Here is a 21,481-nt window from a genome sequence, read left to right as displayed (position 1 = left end):
ACCAGATGGTGACAAACTGTAATGCAGTAAATTGACTGGAGGACTAAATACACAAAGAGTTGCCTTGGAACACATGCTGAACAGAAGTTCATGACAATGTGGCTTCTGGCACAAAACAATCTCTCCATGGGCACACAGATACACATTGTGGTGTCAGTTACAGCTCCATAGTTCTATTGTCAATGGCCTGTGAAATAGCTAACATTGCTGCATATTTAACCATCTAGAAACGTCAAGAGACCATGGAGAGGCTAAATACAAGTACGTTTATCTCTATGCACACATTCAGGTGCACATGCCAGGCACAACTTCGTAGTAGAGACTGAAAGGTGTAAGTGACTGGGCATGGCAACCTGGTCTGACTCATCAATATTAATGGGAGCAGCTGTTCACTGCTCTACAAAACATCAAATAAAATAGACAAAGTAAAGATGTGTACACACGGTGAGATTTTTTTCTTATGATTTTGACTACATAGTCAAAACCGTAAGGAAAGTTAGTGCAGATCGCAAGGTGAAAGTCACCTTGCGATGATGATGCACGGTCGGCATCGCAAGCCTAGATAGACTGTGCAGGCCAGTCAATTTTGACTATCTCGTAGAAAAGATAGTCAAAATTGACACTTAGCCAAAATCGGACATAGCCAGTATCGCAAGCACAGTCATTATTATATGATTGCGATACCGACCTAGTCCCTATCACACAGTGAGAATCAGGGTTAGCCGTACCGTGTGTATGCACCTTTACTGTAATTATTTATATTACATATGAATGTACATACACAGTCAGTCAAAGTAAAAATACATAGAATGTATTCTTTATTCTGCAGATACACTGCAATGTGTTACATGAACACAAACATGCTCCAAGATCTCCATTGTGCTTTCTGGAAGACCTGTTTATATTGGAAGCAAGTATGGCCTCTGGGACGATTACCAGGTTTCTTACATATTTTATTTTGGCTCATAAAAACCAGATGTCCCAACCATAGTTATGTAACTAAAGCAAAAGACATAAGAAGCATACCATTGTGTTCTGTAACAACCTCTCAGGATATTGGAACTAGCATTATACAGCACCCCCACCCCAAAAAAAAAATGCAAGTCCTAAGATGAACCAATAAAGTTCTGCTGATCAAAATCCTCCATACAGCAAAGATTGATGTAACATAGGGACCTTATCCTGCCATTAAATAAAGAGGAAAGAAAAAAAATACTTTCTCCTGGATGTGTACGATGTGGAATCCATGAATCAGCAAGAGAATGCTATTTCTGTAACTGGAACAAAGATTGGTTTGGAGCGGAGACCACGCCAAAACTCACACTACATAAAAATGTACATGTTCTGATCCTATTGGATGGAAGAGCTATTGTGAGGTCATAGCAGGGGACAGAAAGTAAAATGTTTAGCTGGTAGCTATCCATCTGTAAAGTATGTGAATGAGATAGTGCCACCTTTGCTTTCTGGTAGTTCAATGTACACAAACTTTGTTTCATGCACAAAACTATTAAGGCTAAATAGCAAAACTGTAGCTGGGCATGCTAGGATATGTAATTCAACAACAGCTGGAGTGTCAAGGTTAGCCATCACTGGTATAAAATGACATTCAGGCTATTGGGGGAATTCAATTAGCCGTGGTAAATTACCCTGACTAATTGCTCCCCTGGGGTTAATCAACTGTCCCTGATAGCCAACACTATCAGGGATTTTTTTTTTCCACGTGTCCAGAGGCAAGAGAAAATAAATCCCTGATAAATGACCTGTTTTCACTGCCACAAAAACACATAGGGCCGGGAACTTATGCCCAATCCTATGAGCTTTCACCCGAAAATTGCTCATTTTCATGCTGTAAAAATGGGCTCTAATTGGACAGTCCGAAAAAAAAAAAATTTGCAGTGTAGTTTTTACTGCATGAAAAATAAATGTGTGCAATTGAATTCCCCCAATGTTTATAAGGTGTATTTGACACATATGTATTCTGTGTTCAGACTTTGGTCCCATTCCCAAGATCTCTTATTATGGGCTGCAAATATTCCAATATACAGAAAAATCCTATATCCAAAATACTCCTGGTCTCAAGCATTTTGGATATGGAAGATGCAATCTGTATCATGTCTGACAAGTTTCTCAAGTGCGTAAGGAACAGAAAATGATTTATAATTATATATTTTTTCTTACACTTGTTACAAAATTAAAGCTGTACGATAATTTGATTTTCACTTGACATTTGTTTTGAGCCGACAATCCCAATAGATTCCGTAGGTCACTGTAAGGTCAGATGCCAGCCTGTAATGTTAGAGCTTTAACGCCACCAAACAAGCTGGAGTGACAACATAAATAAATCAGGCGGTGATGATAGGACAGCAAGGGTAAAGCAAAGCGACAGGTTACTTACAGCAAGTTTCCCAATTGAAGGCAGTGTGGAGGGGCTCTCTTTTTCTGCTGCAGCATCCTGCGCTGCCGCTTGGTCGAGCCTCATGTAGGAATCGTACAATCCATCTCCGTATCTCACTGCAAACAGCAAACACACAGGTGATCAGAGAAGCCATTTCTCTCCTTATTTTAACTCCAAAAACAAATCCAGTTAAGAAAAAATAAGATTTTACTCACCGGTAAATCTATTTCTCGTAGTCCGTAGTGGATGCTGGGAACTCCGAAAGGACCATGGGGAATAGCGGCTCCGCAGGAGACTGGGCACAACTAAAGAAAGCTTTTAGGTCACCTGGTGTGCACTGGCTCCTCCCACTATGACCCTCCTCCAAGCCTCAGTTAGGACACTGTGCCCGGACGAGCTGACATAATAAGGAAGGATTTTGAATCCCGGGTAAGACTCCTACCAGCCACACCAATCACACCGTATAACTCGTGATACTATACCCAGTTTAACAGTATGGAAACAACTGAGCCTCTCAACAGATGGCTCAACAATAACCCTTTAGTTAACAACAACTATGTACAATTATTGCAGACAATCCGCACTTGGGATGGGCGCCCAGCATCCACTACGGACTACGAGAAATAGATTTACCGGTGAGTAAAATCTTATTTTCTCTGAAGTCCTAGTGGATGCTGGGAACTCCGAAAGGACCATGGGGATTATACCAAAGCTCCCAAACGGGCGGGAGAGTACGGATGACTCTGCAGCACCGAATGAGAGAACTCAAGGTCCTCCTCAGCCAGGGTATCAAATTTGTAGAATTTTGCAAACGTGTTTGCCCCTGACCAAGTAGCAGCTCGGCAAAGTTGTAAAGCCGAGACCCCTCGGGCAGCCGCCCAAGATGAGCCCACCTTCCTTGTGGAATGGGCTTTTACTGATTTAGGATGTGGCAGTCCAGCCGCAGAATGCGCCAGCTGAATTGTGCTACAAATCCAGCGAGCAATAGTCTGCTTAGAAGCAGGAGCACCCAGTGTGTTGGGTGCATACAGGATAAATAGCGAGTCAGTTTTCCTGACTCTAGCCGTCCTGGAAACATAAATTTTCAAGGCCCTGACTACGTCCAGTAACTTGGAATCCTCCAAGTCCCTAGTAGCCGCAGGCACCACAATAGGTTGGTTCAAGTGAAAAGCTGATACCACCTTAGGGAGAAACTGAGGACGAGTCCTCAATTCCGCCCTATCCATATGGAAAATCAGATAAGGGCTTTTACATGACAAAGCTGCCAATTCTGACACACGCCTGGCTGAAGCCAAGGCCAATAACATGACCACTTTCCACGTGAGATATTTTAGATCCACGGTTTTAAGTGGCTCAAACCAATGTGATTTTAAGAAACTCAACACCACGTTGAGATCCCAAGGTGCCACTGGAGGCACAAACGGGTGCTGAATATGCAGCACTCCTTTCACAAACGTCTGAACTTCAGGTAGTGAAGCTAGTTCTTTCTGGAAGAAAATCGACAGAGCCGAGATCTGTACCTTAATGGAGCCTAATTTCAGGCCCATAGTCACTCCTGCTTGTAGGAAATGCAGAAATCGACCTAGTTGAAATTCCTCTGTTGGGGCCTTTTTGGCCTCACACCAAGCAACATATTTCCGCCATATGCGGTGATAATGCTTTGCAGTTACATCTTTCCTGGCTTTAATCAGCGTAGGAATGACTTCCTCCGGAATGCCCTTTTCCTTCAGGATCCGGCGTTCAACCGCCATGCCGTCAAACGCAGCCGCGGTAAGTCTTGGAACAGACAGGGCCCCTGCTGCAGCAGGTCCTGTCTGAGCGGCAGAGGCCATGGGTCCTCTGAGATCATCTCTTGAAGTTCCGGGTACCACGCTCGTCTTGGCCAATCCGGAACCACGAGTATTGTTCTTACTCCTCGTTTTCTTATTATTCTCAGTACCCTTGGTATGAGAGGCAGAGGAGGGAACACATAAACTGACTGGTACACCCACGGTGTCACTAGAGCGTCCACAGCTATCGCCTGAGGGTCCCTTGACCTGGCGCAATATCTCTCTAGTTTTTTGTTTAGGCGGGACGCCATCATGTCCACCTGTGGCCGTTCCCATCGATTTACAATCAGCGTGAAGACTTCTGGATGAAGTCCCCACTCTCCCGGGTGGAGGTCGTGCCTGCTGAGAAAGTCTGCTTCCCAGTTGTCCACTCCCGGAATGAACACTGCTGACAGTGCTAGTACGTGATTTTCCGCCCATCGGAGAATCCTTGTGGCTTGTGCCATCGCCATCCTGCTTCTTGTGCCATCCTGTCAATTTACATGGGCGACTGCCGTGATGTTGTCTGACTGGATCAGTACCGGCTGGTGTAGAAGCAGGGATTTTGCCTGACTTAGGGCATTGTAAATGGCCCTTAGTTCCAGAATATTTATGTGTAGGGAAGTCTCCTGACTCGACCATAGTCCTTGGAAGTTTCTTCCATGTGTGACTGCCCCCCAGCCTCGCAGGCTGGCATCCGTGGTCACCAGGACCCAGTCCTGTATGCCGAATCTGCGGCCCTCTAGAAGATGAGCACTCTGCAGCCACCACAGCAGAGACACCCTGGTTCTTGGAGACAGGGTTATTAGGCGATGCATCTGAAGATGCGATCCGGACCATTGGTCCAACAGGTCCCACTGAAAGATTCTGGCATGGAACCTGCCGAAAGGAATTGCTTCGTAAGAAGCCACCATCTTTCCCAGGACCCGCGTGCAGTGATGCACCGATACCTGTTTTGGTTTCAGGAGGTCTCTGACTAGAGATGACAGCTCCTTGGCTTTCTCCTCCGGGAGAAACCCTTTTTTTTCTGGACTGTATCCAGAATCATACCCAGGAACAGTAGACGTGTCGTCGGAACCAGCTGTGATTTTGGAATATTCAGAATCCAACCGTGCTGGTGTAGCACCTCCTGAGATAGTGCTACTCCCACCAATAACTGCTCCTTGGATCTCGCCTTTATTAGGAGATCGTCCAAGTACGGGATAATTCAAACTCCCTTTCTTCGAAGGAGTATCATCATTTCCGCCATTACCTTGGTAAACACCCTCGGTGCCGTGGAGAGTCCAAACGGCAGCGTCTGGAATTGGTAATGGCAATCCTGTACCACAAATCTGAGGTACTCCTGGTGAGGATAGTAAATGGGGACATGCAGGTAAGCATCCTTGATGTCCAGGGATACCATGTAATCCCCCTCGTCCAGGCTTGCAATAACCGCCCTGAGCGATTCCATCTTGAACTTGAATTTTTTTATGTATGTGTTCAAGGATTTCAAATTTAAAATGGGTCTGACCGAACCGTCCGGTTTCGGTACCACAAACAGTGTGGAATAGTAACCCCGTCCTTGTTGAAGTAGGGGCACCTTGATTATCACCTGCTGGGAATACAGCTTGTGAATTGCCGCTAGCACAGCCTCCCTGTCTGAGGGAGCAATCGGCAAGGCAGATTTTAGGAACCGGTGGGGTGGAGACGCCTCGAATTCCAGTTTGTACCCTTGAGATACTATTTGCAGGATCCAGGGATCCACCTGTGAGCGAGCCCACTGATCGCTGAAATTTTTGAGGCGGCCCCCCACCGTACCTGGCTCCGCCTGTGGAGCCCCACCGTCATGCGGGGACTTGGAAGAAGCGGGGGAGGACTTTTGCTCCTGGGAACCTGCTGTTTGTTGCAGCCTTTTTCCCCTACCTCTGCCTATGGACAGAAAGGACCCGCCTTTTCCACGCCTGTTTTTCTGAGTCCGAAAGGACTGTACCTGATAAAACGGCGCCTTTTTAGGCTGTGAGGGAACATGGGGTAAAAATGCTGACTTCCCAGCAGTTGCTGTGGAAACTAGGTCCGAGAGACCATCCCCAAATAACTCCTCACCCTTATAAGGCAAAACTTCCATGTGCCTTTTTGAATCTGCATCCCCTGTCCACTGGCGAGTCCATAAGCCTCTCCTAGCAGAAATGGACAATGCACTTATTTTAGATGCCAGCCGGCAGATCTCCCTCTGTGCATCTCTCATGTATAAGACTGAGTCTTTTATATGCTCTATGGTTAACAGAATAGTGTCCCTGTCTATGGTGTCAATATTTTCTGACAGGGAATCTGACCACGCAGCGGCAGCACTGCACATCCATGCTGACGCAATAGCTGGTCTAAGTATAATGCCTGAGTGTGTATATACAGACTTCAGGATCGCCTCCTGCTTTCTATCAGCAGGTTCCTTGAGGGCGGCCGTATCCGGAGACGGTAGTGCCACCTTTTTAGACAAACTTGTGAGCGCTTTATCCACCCTAGGGGGTGTCTCCCAACGTGACCTATCCTCTGGCGGGAAAGGGAACGCCATTAGTAACTTCTTAGAGATTACCAATCTTTTATCAGGGAAAGCCCACGCTTCTTCACACACTTCATTTAATTCTTCTGATGGGGGAAAAACTACGGGTAGTTTTTTCTCCCCAAACATAATACCCTTTTTAGTGGTACCTGGGTTTATATCAGAAATTTGTAACACCTCTTTCATTGCTTCAATCATGCAACGAATGGCCTTAGTGGACATTAGACTAGACTCATCGTCGTCGACACTGGTGTCAGTATCCATGTCGACATCCGCATCTGCCATCTGAGGTAGCGGGCGTTTTAGAGCCCCCGATGGCCTTTGAGACGCCTGGACAGGCACGAGCTGAGAAGCCGGCTGTCCAGCATTTGGCATGTCGTCAAATTTTTTGTGTAAGGAGTCGACACGTGCACGCAATTCCTTCCATAAGTCCATCCACTCAGGTGTCTGCCCCGCAGGGGGTGACATCCCTTCTATAGGCATCTGCTCCGCCTCCACATCATTATCCTCATCAAACATGTCGACACAGCCGTACCGACACCGCACACACACAGGGAATGCTCTAACAGAGGACAGGACCCACAAAAGCCCTTTGGGGAGACAGAGTGAGAGTATGCCAGCACACACCAGAGCGCTATATAATGCAGGGACTAACTGAATTATGTCCCCTGTAGCTGCTGTTATATATACTGCGCCTAAATTTAGTGCCCCCCCTCTCTTTTTTACCCTTTTCTGTAGTGTAGACTGAAGGTGAGAGCCAGGGAGCTTCCTTCCAGCGGAGCTGTGAGGGAGAAATGGCGCCAGTGTGCTGAAGGAGATAGCTCCGCCCCTTTTTCGCGGACTATTCTCCCGCTTTTTTATGGATTCTGGCAGGGGTAATTATCACATATATAGCCTCTGGGGCTATATATTGTGGTATTTTTGCCAGCCAAGGTGTTTTTATTGCTGCTCAGGGCGCCCCCCCCTAGCGCCCTGCACCCTCAGTGACCGGAGTGTGAAGTATGTATGAGGAGCAATGGCGCACAGCTGCAGTGCTGTGCGCTACCTTGGTGAAGACTGATGTCTTCTGCCGCCGATTTTCCGGACCTCTTCTTGCTTCTGGCTCTGTAAGGGGGACGGCGGCGCGGCTCCGGGACCGAACACCAAGGCCAGTTCCATGCAGTCGATCCCTCTGGAGCTAATGGTGTCCAGTAGCCTAAGAAGCCCAAGCTAGCTGCAAGCAGGTAGGTTCGCTTCTTCTCCCCTTAGTCCCTCGCTGCAGTGAGCCTGTTGCCAGCAGGTCTCACTGTAAAATAAAAAACCTAATTATATACTTTCTTTTTAGAAGCTCAGGAGAGCCCCTAGTGTGCATCCAACCTCGGCCGGGCACAAAATCTAACTGAGGCTTGGAGGAGGGTCATAGTGGGAGGAGCCAGTGCACACCAGGTGACCTAAAAGCTTACTTTAGTTGTGCCCAGTCTCCTGCGGAGCCGCTATTCCCCATGGTCCTTTCGGAGTTCCCAGCATCCACTAGGACGTCAGAGAAACTCTGAACAACGCAAACTGACTACAATTTGGAGGTACAGTACACGACAGAACAGTGTCATTTCTTAAAACTTGTAAATGCATGTATGGTGCAATCTTAACACATTTAAGGGGGTGATTTAAGTAAATGTGAAGTATTGGCTGATGTGCCATTATAACTTTGTTTGAATGCCAATAACAGCACCCATTATCACCCCTACATTATTCAATTTACCCTACAAGTTCATAATTCCATACAGGTGAAACTCAGAAAATTAGAATATTGTGCGAAAGTTAATTTATTTCAGTAATTCAACTTAAAAGGTGAAACTAATATTATATTAGACTCATATATAGACTTATTACATGTGAAGTGAGAGATTTCAAGTCTTTATTTTTTATAATTTTGATGATTGTGGCTCACAGTTTAAGATAACCCCAAATCCAAAATCTCAGAAAATTAAAATATCCTTTTATTATGCCTCCCCTTACTATCTTGCCTCAAGCTGAAGACATGCTGTAACGGATGTATGTGTAGTTATATTGTTTAAAATATGAAGCTTTTCATTGTATGATCTCTATCGTTATTCCCACGCATGTATTGTGTGTTCTTTTATTATGAAGGCTTCAATAAATACATATTGGAGAAAATTCAAATATTACATAAACTCAATAAAAAAAGGATTTTATATACAGAAATGTCGGCCCTCTAAAAAGTATAATCATGCATATGTACTCAGTACTTGGTTTGGGCCCCTTTTGCATGAATTACTGTCTCAATGCGGCGTGGCATGGATTCTATCGGCCTGTGGTACTATTGAGGTGTTATGAAAGACCAGGATGCTTCAATAGCGGCCTTCGGCTCTTCTGCATTGTTCGGTCTCATGTCTCTCATCTTTCTCTTGGCTATGCCCCATAGATTCTCTATGAGGTTCAGGTCAGTAGAGTTTGTAGGCCAATCCAGCACAGTAATCCCATGGTCATTGAACCAGGTTTTGTTACTTTTGGCAGTGTGGGCAGGTGCCAAGTCCTGCTGGAAAATGAAGTCAGCATCTCCATAAAGCTTGTCTGCTGAAGGAAGCATGAAGTGCTCTAAAATGTCCTGGTAGATGGCTGCGTTGACTCTGGACTTAATAAAGCACAGTGTACCAACACCAGCAGATGATATGGCTCCCCAAATCAACACAGACGGAGGAAACTTCACACTGGACTTCAAGCATTTTGCATTGTGTGCCTCTCCATTCTTCCTCCATACTCTTGGACATTGGTTTCCAACCGAGACCAGATCTTTTTTTCTTTAGCTCAGGTAAGACGCTTCTGACGTTGTTTGTTGTTCAGGAGCAGCTTGACAAGAGGAATCCGACATTTGAAGCCCATGTCCAGGATCCGTCTGTGTGTGGTTGCTCTTGATGCACTAACTCCAGCCTCAGTCCACTCCTTGTGAAGCTCCCCCACACTTTTGAATGGCCTTTTTCATGAAAATCCTCTCCAGGCTGCAGTCATCCCTGCTGCTTGTGCACCTTTTTCTTCCACACTTTTCCCTTCCACTTAACTTTCTATTAATGTGCTTTGATACAGCACTTTGAGAACATCCAACTTCTTTTGCAATTCCTTTTGAGGCTTTCCCCCCTTGTGGAGGGTGTCAATGATGGTTTTCTGCACAACTGCAGAATCAGTATTCCCCATGATTGTGATTTGTATTGAACCAAACTGAGAGACCATTTAAAGGCTCAGGAACCCTTTGCGGGTGGTTTGGATTAATTATCTGATTAGAGTGTGACACTTTGAGCCTACAATATTGAACCTCTTCACAATATACTAATTTTCTGAGATTTTGGATTTGGGGTTTTCTAAAGCTGTAAGCCACAATCATTAAAATTATAACAAATAAAAGGCTTGAAATATCTCACTTTGCATGTAATGAGTCGATATAATATATTAGTTTCAAATACTGAAATAAATGAATTTTTGCACGATATTCTAATTTTCTGAGTTTCACCTGTATGTACGCGTGATATGCTTTCTGTGAGACGCCCACATATTGTGCTGGCACATGCTCTGTTAAGATTGTATTTAATTGACTTAACCCCTATATAATCAATTAAAAAGCATTCCATACTTAAGCCATTTAAATTTGATTTCTGGTGTTGTGTATTAAATTCCGTGCAGAAACACACATACCCTTAAAGCAACAAAAGATAAATAAAGGATTTGTTATTTACGTGTCAAATGTCTATGCTGAAACACAAACTATTTATTTCCACGCATATCCCCCCGAGCAGTTATGTCATGTAATCTCGCTCTCCTCAACATGTTTATTTGTCTGTAAGTATAATATAATATGGAGGAGATATAGATATATATATATAGATATATATCTATATATATATATATATATATCTATATCTATCTATCTATCTATCTATCTATCTATCTATAGATAGATAGATAGATAGATAGATAGATAGATAGATAGATAGATAGATAGATAGATAGATATAGATAGATATAGATAGATATAGATAGATATAGATAGATATAGATAGATATAGATAGATATAGATAGATATAGATAGATATAGATAGATATAGATAGATATAGATAGATATAGATAGATATAGATAGATATAGATAGATATAGATAGATATAGATAGATATAGATAGATATAGATAGATATAGATAGATATAGATAGATAGATAGATATATATATATATATATATATAGATAGAGAGAGATATATAGATATAGATAGAGAGATATATATAGATATAGATAGAGAGAGATATATAGATATATATCGCCAACGACGGCACTCCGGAACCAATAATGCAACTCAGGCCATAGCTCTCATGACATATGTATCTTTGTCTTGTTGAAAACAAAGAATGAAGTCATAGACACACTAGTGCCCAGCCAGAAACTGATCCCCCAGGCTAGAATAGACTCATCCACAATACACACTAGCTGTCAAGGTAGCCGTAAGTCCTGATGACAAAACAAAACAGAAATTGTAAAAAAAAACAACCACGCCCCCCTCACACTCCTCCCCAATAATAAATGAAGAGTCTGGTGAACGATGTCATCCTAGACAGACGGTGAAACTGTTCATGTGTCTTACAACAGGGGTATTCAACATGCGGCACACCAGTTGCTGTGGAACTACAAATCCCAGCATGCCCTGCCCCCGTTTAAGCCTGGCCATATAGTAAAACTGTGGCAGGGCATGTTGGGATATGTAATTCCACAGCAGCTGGAGGGCTGTAGGTGCCCCAAACTTGAGGTTCTCTGCATGGGAGTTTGCCTTACTTGGGCCAGTCGTCCTTTTGACAACAGACTAATAATCTATCATTTAACCTTCTTACCAGGTTTTTCTAACCCACACAGGATAGCTTTAAATGTAGACTTGCAACAAGTCTAGCATGTGATGTGACCAACTCCCATCATGTACCATCATCTCCCATTTGATGACAACTCCCATCATGTCTCTCACAGTGCATGTCACGTGATATCGGCACTCCTCCCCCGGGGAGGAGACATTCCCTGTTCCTTCCGTCGGTTGGCCGCAGAAGGGCATACACTGCCCAATACGGCCAACTGGACATATGAAAATATTGCAGTGGAGTGACATGCTAGACGATCCAGCATGCCCAATCGATCGATATTTCTGAGTCAGTCAGCCACATACACGCTGTAATTATCTGGCTGATCCACTGATATCGGCCAGATCCTTGCAGCGTGTATGCCCTGCATTACAAACAAGAATCGGGCCCAAATTAAGTAAGAGCTTGCCTTTATCATCACAGCTTTATAAGTATTTTGGATAACAGAAATACTACAAGCAATTTGCCCATTTCCTGCGTTTTTTACTAAGTCATGGAGCAGATATTTTAGCTGGCTTAAAGCAAACACGGCTTTGTTCCCTCAGGACTTACATAAAAGTTGGCCCCAAGGTGCAGACATCTTTTGGAAGCATGTGACCAAAACTACAGTGATCCAGGAAATTAATGGGGTTATTGACAGCATTCTTCCACTTTCCATACACCATTTTCAGATGACCTTACTGCACCCAGTAATATAGATCGGTTTAATAAGAGAAAATAGAAAATACCAACAAATATGACTTTCAGATGATTTCCATAGCACAAAGATTTTTTTTTTATTTTCATTTCATGAAGTCATTCCCTCTGATCTAACACTTTTCCCATCACTAGTCGTCTACAAAAACACACAGGAAAAGGAAATGTCTTTGAGTCATGTGCTGTATTTAATGGCAATAATTACACTTCCTTATGGTTACCACATGGACTCTGATTCTCATAATATATTTACGTTCAAGGCTTAAGGAATACCAACCGTGACTTAATTAAATGAATTGGATTACACAACATTCTTGCTAGCGCAGTCACATTAATTAGGGGGGGGGGGGGGGGGGACAGCCAGACAAAACATAGGGAAGAACATACACTATTTATATTACACTAAAATTGTTACAGTACAATATAGTTTTACTATAGGGTGTTTGCTACTTTAATGTACAATGAATGTATAATAGCAGAAGGAAATGCATCTGTGTTGATTTGATAGGTGGGTGAATAAAACCCAGCAGATGTGTAACATTTCATGCTCATCACACTGTATCCTCGGTTTGACAATGCAGGTATTTGACAATACTCAAAACACATATAGTACCGATTGTTCAAGAGACCAACATGTACAACATTTGCAGTGTTCCTAGAACAACTGTACACACTTTGTAACGCAGAGTGAAAGCCTAGAATTCTTTTGCAAACGGTCCTTAAAAAAGAGAAACATTTATACACAAACATTTTCCATAAACAAAACCATCCAAGTACTGAATGATCCATGGAAAAATGACTAATGACTACGTGACGACAACAGAACATCTCAGTGGAGCGGATGAGACCAGATTAGTCTAAGACTTTGTTGACCTAGGAATATGAGGGGGCAAATGGCAACAAATGGGCAATATGCACAGGATTTACACGTCAAGGCACTTGCAGATGCCAAGTAAGTTAAAATGACAGCTCAATATCAAACCGTGGATGCTGTTAAATTGTTGGAAAATGTTTCCAACTACTGCAACACAATAGCACTAAAATATTAATGCTACAAAAGAGCAGCTTGTGTGGGTCAGCAGCAAAAGGAAGATAGTGATGACAGTATACAGTTTATATCTTCATATCACCACACTGAAGTATAATCTGAATAAACAGAAATCTTATCCCTATATTAGGGGTATACAAAACCAACTCATTTTTAAAGGAATCTCACAAAAACTTGTATACATGTAAAAAGAAAAACAGATGCATCTCCAACAAAGGAAGGAATTATATAGAACTACAATTACACACATTTCACTGCCTGAACTCAATCTATAACTATGGACAGAAATGTCAAGTTGTGTACATCTAATTAAATATGAAGAAAGAAAAAAAATTTTTTTTTCCTTTTTAGGATGTTTGTGGAAAATAATAATAATAAATTATATTTTTGGGAACAGATGTCAGTTAGCCAGTCATGCAGTCATTTAGAGAATTCAATGATTATTACACTTGTTATTACAAAGAATAATCCTATGGCAAACACAGGATTTTATAACATAACAGGATTATTTTACCTAAAACAAAGGATTACCATCTTTACTGTCCTCCCTTCCATGCACAGGAACCTTAACCCTCCAAGCACCAGGCAGAACCATTTGCCCAGTGTCATTGGCACAGGATGAAACGAGAAGATGTTCACCACCCCATGTGCCTGCTTGTATGTGTACAGTAACAGAGGATGCTGTGCTCAGGCAATAGCATGGCTGCTGTACATGGTATATAGGGGCTGGTTGGGACTATGGAACAGATCCTATGGCCAGGAAAGGGCACACGAACGATACACACAGAATGGTGTGCTGGCCACTGAAGGCAGGAAACCAGTAACATACACCCTAATGTGTAGCTTTATAACTGGTGCAACCAGCTGGGAAGCAGGGAAGATGGGCACAGGGGATGCACAACGATGTGAGAGAAGAAAGAGGCTCTGCTGCAGAGCACAGGACATACTATACTATACTATGCGCTGCATGCTATACCTGCTGTGATAGGGCCCTCAGGCTTCCTGGTCAGAAGCATCATGGCTGCTGCCCGCGGAAGGAGAGGATTGAGGGCTCGGTGCAATCCATCCCCGGGCGCGGCTCGGGATCATAAGCGGGACACGGTGCAGACCCCACCGGCAGCCAGCTCTGTATCTGGACACAAGGAGACTACAGAGCGATGCACAGCCCGAGAGGGAGGCCGGAGTGGGCGGTGCTAGCGGGGGAGGTCGGGGACCATGGTGGGGGCGGGGCTACGAGGGTAAGCTGATATAATAGATACATAGGAATGATCTGAACGCTATAGAAGAGGGGCGGGGGTATGTGGAAGGGGCGTGTCTGATTGCAAGGAGGAGCTAGAGGTTGAGGAGGAGCCTGATGGGGACATTGACGGGGAAGGCACGGGGCCGAGTGACGTCTGCGATGATCAGACGGATGCCGGGGGCCGGGGGCCGGGGACAATGGGAGGGGGGTAAGGCAGAAAAAGCCCCATGGAAATGCCGGAGCCAGGGGTAGCCCGGTTGCTGGGTAGGGTCACGCGCTGTGTTCAGGGGGTGTAGCGAGGGTGGCACCAGTGGAGCACGAGCTCCGGGCGCCAGAAAAGTTAAAGGGCGCACTGCCTCCTGTTGTCTTCTCCCTCCTCTATACCGTGGACTGCCGTACAGGCAGACACAGAGCTGGAGGAAGAGAAGCAGAGGGGCGCACGCTGACTCGGATGCTAGGTAGGGAACAGGGCTGGCTAGAGATGACAGCTGGAGACACCGACAGCCAGCACATCCCGGAGCTCTGCCCACAATTTTTTATGTCTGACTGTCTGCTTGCAGCTGGGTTACTTTTGTCCTGCTACACCATTCTCTGCCGCGGTGCTGCAGCACCTCTTTCTGACTCAGCTGCTGCAGCACCTATCTCTGTCCCGGTTGCTACAGCACCTCTTTCTGCTTCAGCTCCTGCAGCACCTCTCGCAACAATGATACTGCAGCACCTCATCAGAAGCTACAGAGTAACATGTATACACAGCTCTACCATAGCGTAATGTGTATAATCTACTCTTCTGTGGTGTAACGTGTATAAACAACTCTTGTGTGGTGTAACGTGTATAAGCGGCTCTACTGTGGCATAACATGTATAAGCAGCTCTACTGTGTTATGTAACGTATATAAGGGGCTCTACTGTGTGGCATAACGTGTATAAGGGGTACTACTGTGTGGCGTAAACTGTATTAGTGTGTAATGTGAATAGGAGACACTACTGTGCAGTGTAATCTGAATTGGTACTATTATGTCCCCATGAAGCCACACCCCTATTTCTCTTACGTCCTAGAGGATGCTGGAGACTCCAAAAGGACCATGGGGTATAGACGGGATCCGCAGGAGCTTGGGCACACTGAAAAGACTTAAGACTGGGTGTGAACTGGCTCCTCCCTCTATGCCCCTCCTCCAGACCTCGGTTAGACTTTGTGCCCAGGACTGACTGGACACTCACTAGGGGAGCTCTACTGAGTTTCTCTGGAAAAGACTTTTGTTAGGTTTTTTATTTTCAGGGAGACCTGCTGGCTACAGGCTCCCTGCAGCGTGGGATTGAGGGGAGAGAAGCAGACCTACTTCTTCTTAGTTTAAGGGCTCTGCTTCTCGGCTACTGGACACCATTAGCTCCAGAGGGTTCGAGAGTGGGGGGGGGGGGGGGGGGCGCCCTGGGCAGCAGGTCACTGGGGTCCGGGAAGCCGGCAGAAGCATTTTCGGTGCAATTTCTCAGCCCCCGCCTGCATGTTCAAATTGGGCGCGCTGAAGCCCGCCGGGAAGGGGCGGAGCTTAGTGCGCGGCTCACAGCGCCATCTTTTCTCTCCTCAGGGGGGGGGGGGGCTCAGTGTGGTGCATTTATTTGGTTTTAAAGCAGCGCTGGTCATATATATCCCCTATAGGGGGGGGGGGGGGGTTGTGGGTCTGGATTTAGGTCTGTCGGCGCCGACACCTGACTTACTCGCGTTACTAAATACAATCAATACAAATGTAGCTTCTTTATCAAAGAGGTTAGATAAGTCTGAGTCACAGACGCAGGTGTGGAAGAAGTCCATAGAGGAGGCTTTATCTCAGGTACAGACCCCATCGGGCTCGCAAAAGCGTCCGTTTACTCAAGTGGTAGATACTGATACCGACACGGACTCTGATTCTGAGGTCGATTTTTCTGAGGCGGCTTTGCATCCGCGTTTAGTGAAGAGTATTCAGTACATGATTGTGGCTATAAAGGATGTTTTACACATTTCTGATGAACCTGCAGGAAACAAGGATTTGTTTGTTCAAAGGGATAAAACCTGAAGTGAAATTTCCCTTCTCTCATGAAATGAATACTCTTTGTGAAAAAGCTTGGGAGTCGCCGGATAAGAGGTGGCAGATTCTCAAGAGGATTTACATGGCGTATCCTTTCCCCTTTGATGACAGGGAAAAATGGGAGTCGTCTCCAAATGTTGACAAAGCTCTATCTCGTTTGTGTAAGAAGGTGGCGCTTCCGTCTCCGGACACGGCAGCTCTCAAGGATCCAGCGGATCGCAAGCTGGAGACGTCTCTGAAGTCCATTTTCGCTAATACAGGCGCATTGCTCAGACCTGCAGTGGCGTCGGTGTGGGTGAGTAGTGCTATTGCTAAATGGACTGAGAATTTAGCTAATGATATGGATACCCTTGATAAAGATAATGTTCTTCTGACTCTTGGTTATATCAAGGACGCTGCAGATTACCTGAAGGATGCGGCGAGGGATGTTTGTCTCTTGGGATCAAGAGCCAATGCCATGTCAATATCGGCAAGGAGGGCGTTGTGGATCCATCAATGGAATGCTGATGCCGACTCCAAGAGAGCTATGGAAGCTTTACCCTTCAAAGGTAATGTCTTGTTCGGGGACGGCTTGGCGGACCTGGTCTTTACCGCGACGGCGGGTAAGTCCTCTTTTCTTCCCTATGTTCCCACACAGCACAAAAAGGCACCACATCAGCAGATGCAGTCCTTTCGGCCTAATAAATACAGGCGTGGAAAGGGTTCGTCCTTCCTAGCTTCAAAGGGTAAAGGAAGGGGTAGGAAGTCGCCGGCCGTGTCGGGCACCCAGGACCAAAAGTCCTTCCCTGCCTCTACCAAGTCCACCGCATGACGTTGGGGCTTCCCTGGGGGAGTCCGGACCGGTGGGGGGCCGTCTCCGAGTCTTCAGTCAGGTCTGGATTCATTCAGGCCTCGATCCTTGGGTCCTAGAGATTGTATCTCAGGGATACAAGCTGGAGTTTCGGGAGGTGCCCCCTCACCGGTTTTTCGTTTCGCCCTTTCCAGCGTCTCTTCCGGACAGGGAGCTGTTGTTGGCAGCGATACAAAAATAGTGTCAACAGAGGGTCATTGTTCCAGTTCCCCCGTCACAACGGGGGGAGGGGTTCTACTCGAGCCTATTTGTGGTGCCGAAATCGGACGGTTCGGTCAGACCGATTCTGAATCTAAAATCCCTCAATCCATACTTGAAAGTTTTCAAGTTCAAGATGGAATCTCTTCGAGCTGTGGTTTCCAGCCTAGAAAGGGGGCATTGTATGGCGTCAGTCGACATAAAGGATGCCTACTTACATGTCCCGATATTTCCTTCGCATCAGGCCTTCCTCAGGTTTGCGATACAGGACTCTCATTACCAATTTCAGACGTTGCCGTTTGGCCTTTCCACGGCCCCAAGGGTTTTCACCAAGGTCATGGCAGAAATGATGGTTCTCCTTCGCAAGCAAGGGGTTTCAATTATCCCGTACTTGGACGATCTCCTGATAAAGGCGAGGTCCAAGGAAAGGTTGCTAAGGAGTGTAGATTTGGTGCTGTCGGTGCTTCGACAGCACGGTTGGGTGCTGAATTTACCAAAATCTCAGTTGATTCCGACCACCCGGCTGTCTTTTCTGGGCATGATTCTGGACACGGAGTTACAGAGAGTTTTTCTTCCACAAGAAAAGGCTCTAGAACTGCAGTGGTTGGTCAGGGAACTTCTGAGGCCGAAGACTGTGTCCATCCATCAATGTTCGCGCGTTCTGGGGAAGATGGTGGCGGCGTACGAAGCCATTCCGTTCGGCAGGTTTCATGCCCGGGGGTTTCAGTGGGACTTGCTGAGCAAATGGTCCGGGTCTCACCTGCACATGCACCGGAAGATAAGTCTATCTCCCAGAGCCAGAATTTCCCTCCTGTGGTGGCTACAGGGGTCTCACCTCCTAGAGGGACGCCGGTTCGGTATCCTGGATTGGGTACTTCTGACGACGGATGCAAGTCTCCGGGGCTGGGGTGCAGTCACCCAAGGCAAGAACTTCCAGGGGAGATGGTCGTTCCAGGAAGCGGGTCTCCACATAAATGTTCTCGAGTTAAAAGCCATTTACAATGGCCTGCTGCAGGCAAGAAGCCTTCTTCAAGGTCGACCTGTCCTGGTACAGTCAGACAACATCACAGCGGTGGCACATATCAACCGTCAAGGCGGCACAAGGAGCAGAGCGGCAATGGCGGAGGCCACAAGAATCCTTCGCTGGGAGGAACAACACCTGGGCTCCCTGTCGGCAGTCTTCCTTCCGGGAGTAGACAACTGGTAAGCAGACTTTCTCAGCAGACACGATCTCCATCCAGGAGAGTGGGCTCTTCATCAAGAGGTGTTTGCAGAAGTGACAAAGCATTGGGGACTCCCTCTGATAGACATGATGGCGTCTCGTCTCAACAAGAAGCTTCCGAGGTATTGTTCTAGGTCGAGGGACCCCAAGCCAGTGCGGTGGATGCCCTGGTGTCTCCGTAGGTGTTCAAGTCGGTGTATGTGTTCCCTCCACTTCCTCTCATTCCAAAGGTACTGGGGATCCTTCGGCGAGCAAGGGTTCATGCGATTCTCGTAGTTCCAGATTGGCCAAGAAGGGCCTGGTATTCAGGAATTACTAGTGGAAGATCCTTGGCCGCTTCCTCTAAGAGAGGACCTGTTGTTGCAGGGTCCATGCGTGTTTCCAGACTTACCGCGGCTGCGTTTGACGGCATGGAAGTTGAGCGCCAGATCTTGGCTCGTAAAGGTATTCCAGGAGAGGTCATACCTACTCTCCTCAAGGCTAGGAAGGAGGTTACGGCAAAGCATTATCACCGTATTTGGAAGAAGTATGTTTCCTGGTGTAAGTTTAAGAAGGCTCCTGCGGAAGAATTTAATTTGGTGCATTTTCTCCACTTTTTGCAGGCTGGTGTGGATGCAGGCCTGAAGTTGGGCTCCATCAAGGTGCAGATTTCGGCATTGTCTATTTTCTTTCAAAGAGAATTGCCTGCCCTCTTAGAGGTTCAGACGTTTGTGAAAGGAGTTTTGCATATCAATCCTCCGTTTGTGCCTCCTGTGGCCCCATGGGATCTGGACGTGGTCTTACAGTTTCTCATGTCTTCCTGGTTTGAGCCTTTGCGTAAGGTTGAGTTGAAGTTTCTCACCTGGAAGGTAGTCATGTTGTTGGCGCTGGCTTCTGCCAGGCGGGTGTCTGAGTTGGCGGCCTTATCTCATAAGAGCCCGTACTTGATCTTTCATACGGATAGGGCAGAATTGAGGACTCGTCAACAATTTTTCTCTATCGTCCTAGTGGATGCTGGGGTTCCTGAAAGGACCATGGGGATAGCGGCTCCGCAGGAGACAGGGCACAAAAAGTAAAGCTTTAGGATCAGGTGGTGTGCACTGGCTCCTCCCCCTATGACCCTCCTCCAAGCCAGTTAGATTTTGTGCCCGGCCGAGAAGGGTGCAATCTAGGTGGCTCTCCTAAAGAGCTGCTTAGGAAAGTTTAGCTTAGGTTTTTTATTTTACAGTGAGTCCTGCTGGCAACAGGATCACTGCAACGAGGGACTTAGGGGAGAAGAAGTGAACTCACCTGCGTGCAGGATGGATTGGCTTCTTGGCTACTGGACATCAGCTCCAGAGGGACGATCACAGGTACAGCCTGGATGGTCACCGGAGCCTTGCCGCCGGCCCCCTTGCAGATGCTGAAGTAAGAAGAGGTCCAGAATCGGCGGCAGAAGACTCCTCAGTCTTCTAAAGGTAGCGCACAGCACTGCAGCTGTGCGCCATTTTCCTCTCAGCACACTTCACACGGCAGTCACTGAGGGTGCAGGGCGCTGGGAGGGGGGCGCCCTGGGAGGCAAATGAATACCTATTTTGGCTAAAAATACCTCACATATAGCCTCCGGAGGCTATATGGAGATATTTAACCCCTGCCAGAATCCGTTAAGAGCGGGAGACGAGGCCGCCGAAAAAGGGGCGGGGCCTATCTCCTCAGCACACAGCGCCATTTTCCCTCACAGAAAGGCTGGAGGGAAGGCTCCCAGGCTCTCCCCTGCACTGCACTACAGAAACAGGGTTAAAACAGAGAGGGGGGGCACTAATTTGGCGATATGCTTATATATATATATTAAGATGCTATAAGGGAAAACACTTATATAAGGTTGTCCCTATATAATTATAGCGTTTTTGGTGTGTGCTGGCAAACTCTCCCTCTGTCTCTCCAAAGGGCTAGTGGGTCCTGTCCTCTATCAGAGCATTCCCTGTGTGTGTGCTGTGTGTCGGTACGTGTGTGTCGACAGGTAGGAGGACGATGTTGGTGAGGAGGCGGAGCAATTGCCTGTAATGGTGATGTCACTCTCTAGGGAGTCGACACCGGAATGGATGGCTTATTTAGGAAATTACGTGATAATGTCAACACGCTGCAAGGTCGGTTGACGACATGAGACGGCCGACAAACAATTAGTACGGTCCAGACGTCTCAAAAACACCGTCAAGGGTTTTAAAACGCCCGTTTACTTTAGTCGGTCGACACAGACACAGACAGGGACACTGAATCCAGTGTCGACGGTGAATAAACAAACGTATTCCTTATTAGGGCCACACGTTAAAGGCAATGAAGGAGGTGTTACGTATTTCTGATACTACAAGTACCACAAAAGAGGGTATTATGTGGGATGTGAAAAAACTACCATAGTTTTTCCTGAATCAGATAAATTAAATAAAGTGTGTGATGATGCGTGGGTTCCCCCCGATAGAAAATTATGGGCGGTATACCCTTTCCCGCCAGAAGTTAGGGCGCGTTGGGAAACACCCCTTAAGGTGGATAAGGCGCTCACACGCTTATCAAAACAAGTGGCGGTAC

General features: G+C 46.2%; 1 protein-coding gene across 3 annotated transcripts in view; it reads right to left on the bottom strand.

The window, feature by feature from the left end:
* DYRK3 (dual specificity tyrosine phosphorylation regulated kinase 3) overlaps positions 1–14,599 on the bottom strand; it is a 72,089-nt gene extending 57,490 nt beyond the window's left edge. Inside the window, exons 1-2 of one of the 3 annotated variants that reach the window (XM_063955171.1) lie at positions 14,347–14,599; positions 2,396–2,511 (exon numbers count right to left, since the gene is read on the bottom strand). In XM_063955171.1, the coding sequence (XP_063811241.1) occupies positions 2,396–2,511; positions 14,347–14,389 (159 nt within the window). In that variant the 5' untranslated portion in view covers positions 14,390–14,599. Of the gene's footprint in view, positions 1–2,395; positions 2,512–13,884; positions 14,189–14,346 lie in introns of those variants that run through there. The other 2 variants (XM_063955172.1, XM_063955174.1) reach the window with 2 other exon arrangements.
* Positions 14,600–21,481: the final 6,882 nt, after the last annotated feature.

The sequence above is a fragment of the Pseudophryne corroboree genome, chromosome 2 (genome assembly GCF_028390025.1).
Source record: "Pseudophryne corroboree isolate aPseCor3 chromosome 2, aPseCor3.hap2, whole genome shotgun sequence".
Lineage (NCBI taxonomy): Eukaryota > Metazoa > Chordata > Amphibia > Anura > Myobatrachidae > Pseudophryne > Pseudophryne corroboree.
Note: the sequence above shows the minus strand (reverse complement) of the source record. Positions and strands in the feature narration are given on the sequence as shown.